The sequence below is a fragment of the Impatiens glandulifera genome, chromosome 8 (genome assembly GCF_907164915.1).
Source record: "Impatiens glandulifera chromosome 8, dImpGla2.1, whole genome shotgun sequence".
NCBI lineage: Eukaryota > Viridiplantae > Streptophyta > Magnoliopsida > Ericales > Balsaminaceae > Impatiens > Impatiens glandulifera.
This window is the reverse complement of record NC_061869.1, coordinates 16,250,702-16,257,724: the sequence shown is the minus strand read 5'-3', so window position 1 is coordinate 16,257,724 and position 7,023 is coordinate 16,250,702. Positions and strand designations below refer to the sequence as shown.

The window sequence follows — 7,023 nt, the reverse complement described above, 5'->3', positions numbered from 1 at the left end:
CCCCAAGCTTATGACTCCGGTCCTAAGGCCCGTTTGGTTCCACTTTACAAAATCTAAAATTATTTTTGTAATTTTAGAACCCCAAGACATTTTCTAGAATTCCCAAAAATTAGAAAATGATTTCAAAATATTTTTGGAATATTTCCAAAAAATATATTTTGATAAAGGCTTGTTTGGTGTTTATTTCTAAACTCCAATGCCTTTAAAAATGACTGATATTTTTCATGTACTTTCCTCCTTAAGAAATCATTAACAATATGTACCAGCATTTAAATATTTTTGTTACAATATTTTAAATAACGCACAAACCTTATGCATGTTTTGGACCAGAAAAATAATTGGTAAAATAAAATATTATACAACCTATTTTCAAAAGTCAACTTTATAAGTAGAGACCGTTTTGAAAATAGGTACGAAAGATGAAGTGCGAAAGATCTTTGCCAAGTATCACCAAACTACGAACTAAAAGAAATTATGACTGATACGTTTGTACAAGTATGCCACTTTTATAAATTTTCAAAAAAATTAATTAGCGACTCTTTTTAAAATAAATAATCTTTTAAATTAATTATTTTTTAATTAATTTAAACAAGGAATTTTTAAAAAAATCAAATTGTCATTTGATTAAAACGGAAATTCCCGAATTATTTAAAAATGAAACCCCAAATTAATTATTTTTAATTAATTTAAAAGCGGTCAGGAATCATTTCAAAATCTGTTAAATAATGTTTTATTTTAAAAATAAGATTCCTAACACGAAAACTGAGGTTGAAAATTTTCGAATTTTGAGCTTTTCCGTACCTAAAGGTTTTCCGAGGTTACATAAGTGTAATACATTCCTTAAAATCGTAATCTTGCATTTAGTATTTTATATTATTATTATTAGATCTTCATCATTGGTGATTAAATGTAGTTCAGACTGCTAATATGTAATTTGAAAATAGCAACATCGTCTTAGTGTTTTTATGGTACATTCATGAAAGATACTTTAGAATCAAATGTACACCTCTTATGTTAAAAACAAGTGAAGTATGAATCTTCAACAAAGTTAGAATATAACAAATTTTCATTTGATGCTAATACATTAAGGACTGAATAATACTTAAGGAAAATTTGTAGAGGAAAGATACCAATGACATATATATGCAATTTTGAGTAAAAAATAATTGTTGATATAGTTTTAACAATGATGACAAGGTTTAAAAATTATTGAACAAACACAAGTCTAAAATTGCCAAGGACAAATGTGAGTTTAAAATGAATTGGAGGTGAAGTACAATTATCACAATTTATGCACCATGTGTTCAACTTTGATTAACCAAGAGAGTGTATGGACTCATTAATATAGGGTTCTAATAAAATGTTATTTGTTATCTTCACTTTGTTTCGCTCGGTGATACCATTGATCTATGGTATATCAATGAGAAGATATAATATGGAACTCTCTCTTGGAAATTAAATCATCTTTCTAAAATAAGAATTTTGATTCGAAAAGGAAGTATACATCGGTCCAAAATATAGTATTTGATAATAATGCATTCGTAAATAGTTTTATGTTACAGGACTATTTGTTATGGAATATATATAATTATTAGTGGAGTGGTATTTGATGGTATTGAACTAATAAAATAGTTTATATAGGACTAATTTTAATTTAATATATATAATTTTTATTTGTATGAATGGTTGATAATTTGACATTATAAAGATATTTTGAATGAGTCTTCTTCTTGGAATTTTCAGTTATTTAGTTTAATTATATTAATTGAACATTGAATTGTCTATTTTTTTTTTAAATTTCTTATCTACTTTTATAATTTGTTCTATGTATAAGTACACTACACCAAAACATACTTTCAGCCACCCTTGTATGCCAACACATATTAAGGGTGGGTAAAAATTAAAAGAAAAATCTTTTGCCAACCCTTATATAACCACCTTTGTTTTTTTATATACATAACTTTGTTAAGAGCAAATAAATTAACTATTTTAAATTTTAATATTTTTGTATGTTTTATTTATAAATTTTATAAATATTTTATTTTTTTATTTTAATTCTTTTAAAATTAAATTTGACTTAAAATTTTATTAACATTAAAATTTAATTATTATTTGTTATGTAACCTAATTTTCAAATTTTTATAATATTATTGATTTTTTTTTATTAATATATGTCTTTTATTTAATTATTATTTTATTAAATTAAAAGTAAAAAATAATATAAACTAAAATAAATTAATTAGAACATAAATTGAACTTATATATTTTTAAAAATTAGGAATTAGTGAGTGGAAAAATCCAATTATTTTTTGTGTAGAAAGAATACCCAATTCATTTTCTTTTTATGAATAGAAGAATTCATCTAACCTAATCGTCTCAGCTCCGACTCAGCACGACGAAGGAGACGACTGACCGTGAAGAAGAGAGCCATCGATCAGCCGGAATCGTATTAAGCCCGATGTTACTACCTTTTGTTGCGTCTATCTGTGCTCTATGAGGGTTTGTCTTCTTCTTTTTTCGTCTCCACTTTTCGATTTTGAGATCCCCAATCGGACTCCATGAAGAAGAAGCTCGACACTCGTTTTCCTGCTGTGAGTTATCTCCCTCCCTCAATCTCCTTCGATTTCATTTTAATCGCTTTATTTTGTACCTATGGATAGAGATTGTGGCTTTGGTTTGCTCATACATGTGATTTTTAGGTAAATTAATTATCGCTTTATCTGATTTTTTACTTTCCATCGCCTCTGTTGTTTGACTATTGTGAGGGTCTTGAATCAAGACAGACTATTGAGATTAGGGATGAGGTTATTAGTTCAACTGACTTGAACATAGGGTTTTGTTTGACTTTCTTGAAGATTGGAATTACGTTAAATTTTTTCTTGCCTATTTGACATTAATCAATGATGTGTGTATTGTCATGAATCCATTTCTTCTACTTTGTGTGCTTTACGATGGTAGGCAGTAGCCGTTTTCTCATTCTCTTGTCCGCCTGACTCTGCATTTAATAGATATATGTCTCTCCTTACTTTGGATTTCATCGTGAATCCTTCAATGAAGACTTCTCTAATACTAGCTAACAATCCTGGCTTTGCTGTATATTTCGTTTGATATACTGCAACTAACTTACCTGAGAGGTTACATTGCATTATATCAATGTATGATGCTTGCTAGTTGCTACCATTAATTTTTTTTGTCTACTTATGACAAATATGCAAGACTTGAAGTGATTGCTTATTTATACTATTTGCTTTGGTGAGAGTATGCTAAGAACATATAGGAAAATGAAGAGATTATTTGGAGTGATTATTCTAGCGGTAGAACTATCCAAACTCGATTCATAATTTTAGTTTAAGCATATGACATTGTCTTTTAAAATGTTGTCTATTTTATTACTTCATTAGGATTATGTTCATCAAGTAAAGCAGGGTCTCTCTTTATTCTCTCACTTGTGTCTTTCATCTATCTTTACAAACTTATGGATGTATCTTGTAATGATTCACACGCCTAGGATTTCTGAGGAGTCCATTTGCTAACATTGCTGCTGCTCTCATGGAACTTGCATTCATTAATGGATTGTTTTATTTCTAGTTTATGCAAAATCAGTTTCAGGTAAATGTATTTTGAGACTCTGTACGTCCTTGTGTATAGTGAAATTGTTGAACGAAATTAAAGCTTTTTTGGGTTGGAGGGTGGTATATTCATTGGTAGGTGATGACCCATGTGGAGACGGTGATTTTCCACCATGATCCGGAGTTAAATGTTCTGCACAGGTGATTATAGAGTTGTCACAGAATTGTAAGTATCCACTTTTATTGGATATGATTAATAAGTTTCTTCAATACCCATATGTAGGTGTGATACTATTTTTTCCTTGCTATCCTTAGTGCATTTCTACCCCCGTGATACTGAATATCATTCGTGAGACAACATCCAAATGGTGGATTATTATCATCTTTAATCAAAATGAAAAAGTTCTTATATGAATGAAGAACTCTGCAAAATCTTACTGCACTATTTCTTGTATTAATAAACTCTTATTTAATTTGTTTCCTTTGATTTGTAGATGATTCTATAACTTCTAATGTGCCAACAATATTAAATGTGAGGCAGACTGGCAGCAGAAACATGCATTTATCCTTGATATTATTATATGAATTGATGTTGAATCTTCAATTAGGTATCAGGTAATAAAATAGCGAGAGATTAAGGGCTCTCCAAGGACCTTAATTTTGAAGGTTTGATCCTTGATATTATTTTTCTCTTATATTATGAGTCTTATAGTGTTTGTAATGGCAAGAAATGGAAATAGTTCTCTGAACTTTATGAAGTAATTTTTCTTGCAATGTCTGGATTTACATTCTTTTTTGGGACTACATTCACCTAGTTGAATCTTAATACAGGGAGCCATATTTGGATTCTCTAATTTAGAAAAGTTGACAGTATCAACTGAAGCAGTTCAGTCCATATATCATCTCAAACTGCAACTTCTACTAATCCTAATGGAAACTCTAGACCTTGAAATCCTCCTCCAAATGATTCATGATAAAAAGCATTTTAGGTGATCATGACTGTTTATTATGTTCTTGCATTTTCTTTATGGTTTCTTTTATGGTTATGGTTCTTTTGTCTCATGTTATCTCTTCCAGAAAAGAGGAAAATAGTATACTGATGGTATGATCTTCAGTGATATACTATTTGGCTGAAATATTTATTACATATGATAATTACATGCCTAAAATTGTTGCAGGAAATGATCATCTTGGCTATCTTCGTCAAGAATTTGAAGTTGGATCCTTAAATTATTTTCTTGAAATTCTTGAAAGTGAGATACTGAATGGTTTTGATGTGAGTTTCTTGGTTAATACTTTTTACTTTGCTCTCATTATTAGTTACCATATATCCTGAATGTTTCTTGGGTATGCTTTGCTCAAGACCACGCCTTCATTATATGCTTATGTCTTGCCAACTATATAGCCTTTGTTGGAAGCTTCTCATTTACTTTATTCATTAGAGTGAAGTTGCAGGTTATCGAAGTGTTTTGCGTCTCAAAATTTATTGCATCTTATGAAATCAGTCTCGAGGTGATTGTTTGTTTATTCTTAGTATGTTCTTACAAATATATGGTGAATTATTTTATCTTTTATCTCTATGTTCATTCTCCCTTGACCTATTTATCATTTCTCTGTAGTATGTGCAATCTGGGATGGTATTGTTGATTAGACGCTTGACTCATGGTTTGTATCTTGATAGCTCTAGAGAGGACGAGGACCTTCTCATTATTGACTTAGTTGAAAGGTATCATTTAGCATGGTAATGATCTATGATTTTATTAGTTACTGAATATAATTATGTTTCCTGACTTAGTATGAAAAGCTTTCATCTTAGTTTCTTTTCTCTTCTGTTTACATCTAAATCTTGTTTTCTTCGCCGCATGCTGGTAGTTTGATGGGCACTGGTGGCTCACTGCAGTTTCAAAATCCAGGCTTGAATGAGCATATAGAAACTAACTCATGGTAAACTTAAACAATTATTGTTTCCATATCTATGCAATTTATGTGTCTAATTTGTAAGGGTCTGGTATTTTGTTAGATGATAGTTCTTTTTTTCCTACAGGGTAAATGTGGATGCAACTATTTTTAGTTTGATAAAAAATATATCGTCTAGTCACAATGGTCCTTTAATGATGTCAGTGAGCATTGGTATACTATCAAGAATGTTAAAATGGTATTTCATTCTTTGCTAGTCAAAATGATAATTTTTTCCTTTTTCTTTCTATGATTATCTGCATCTTGAGTGTACTTATTTCTTACTTTTTCTAGTATCTGAATTATAGTTATTAATTTCAGGGGGAGGCTGACATGTTACCAAAATGTGAAGTTAGGTAACAATTACATTAGACTCCCCTATAGGAGCTGTTTTATGGGTTGTGAATCACATTCCATCCAGTTCTTGAGGGGTGTAAATGCCTCTTATAAGTCTTGATACATCATGTAGAGTAAAAATCACTATAAATCCATCACTATTAGCAAATATTAATAGTGGCCCTATTTATGAACCTGTCCATAAAATAAGATCAGTCTTTTGAGATAGACACTTAATACTTTATTAAATTGACCATGATCTTGCACCTTCATGTCAACAAAAATTGGCGGTTGTTTCTTCATGTTGGCCTGCTTCACTACACCTAATAGAAAAGGCGATACCCATTCATGCTTAAATTTACTATGGTTGGTATTTGTTCTGTGTGGGGGTCCTTCCCAATGACAAAACACAATGTGAAGGACATTATTTTGTACTCAATAATCCAAATCTTGTTTTTAACTTTATATTATTTGTTATTTGTTAGAAACTTAATTGTGAGGAAGACATGGGTTTATTTGTTAAGAATAGTGTATTTTAACTATTTATTTTTTCAATGTTTATTTGCAGGTGTATTGCGTTTTCAAGCTATTTACTTCTTGAAAAAAGTGAGTAATTCTTTTTATTCTTAAATAGTATTATTGTTTTTTTTTAAGATTGGTTTCAATAATGATAAGATGGCATGAAGATGAGAAATCACTAAGGAATACGAATGATTTGGTAAACAAATTTGGATAATATGTTGTCTAATCTATTTTTCTTAAAGAGGTGGAGTTTGGAAATGAAGGGACTATCCAGTTGATTCATCAATATCATCAATGCTCTTATATTGTCAATTTATCATTATTTTATCATTATTTTTATAGTATTTTAATATATAAATTTGTCTTTTAATTGATTTTTAAATATTATTAGAATTTGTAATATTAGTTACTGTTTTTAATAATATTGTAGAACAAATTTAATGATTTTTTTTGTTATGATTTAAAATGTAAACGTAGAAAATGAAGTTATTAATGTCTTTTATTTTTAATAATTATGTAATTTAAAACAAATACAAAAAAATTATTAAAACAATTCAAAAATAAAATAAAAAAGGAAATTGCTAAAAATTAAATAAACCTTTGGCGACGCTTAACTTCATGATACCGACGCTTAAATAAA

At 29.2% G+C, this 7,023-nt stretch overlaps 1 protein-coding gene across 24 annotated transcripts; it reads left to right on the top strand.

Annotated features, from left to right (window-relative positions):
* Nucleotides 1-2,387: 2,387 nt before the first annotated feature.
* On the top strand, nt 2,388-6,669 carry LOC124912263. 24 transcript variants are annotated; one of them, XM_047452848.1, is made up of 11 exons: nt 2,388-2,591; nt 3,649-4,235; nt 4,401-4,558; nt 4,748-4,845; nt 5,019-5,081; nt 5,189-5,310; nt 5,442-5,513; nt 5,614-5,724; nt 5,847-5,881; nt 6,430-6,467; nt 6,626-6,669. In XM_047452848.1, exons 3-11 carry the CDS (start codon nt 4,540-4,542, stop codon nt 6,659-6,661), a joined length of 594 nt encoding a protein of 197 aa, XP_047308804.1. In that variant the 5' UTR covers nt 2,388-2,591; nt 3,649-4,235; nt 4,401-4,539; the 3' UTR covers nt 6,662-6,669. The 24 variants fall into 24 exon arrangements, 22 of the variants coding, with proteins under 22 accessions (XP_047308804.1, XP_047308797.1, XP_047308796.1 ...); XM_047452841.1 differs by lacking the exons at nt 6,430-6,467; nt 6,626-6,669 and adding an exon at nt 3,509-3,609 and having other exon boundaries at nt 3,689-3,795; nt 4,178-4,235; nt 5,847-6,423; XM_047452840.1 differs by lacking the exons at nt 6,430-6,467; nt 6,626-6,669 and having other exon boundaries at nt 3,649-3,770; nt 4,178-4,235; nt 5,847-6,423.
* Nucleotides 6,670-7,023: the final 354 nt, after the last annotated feature.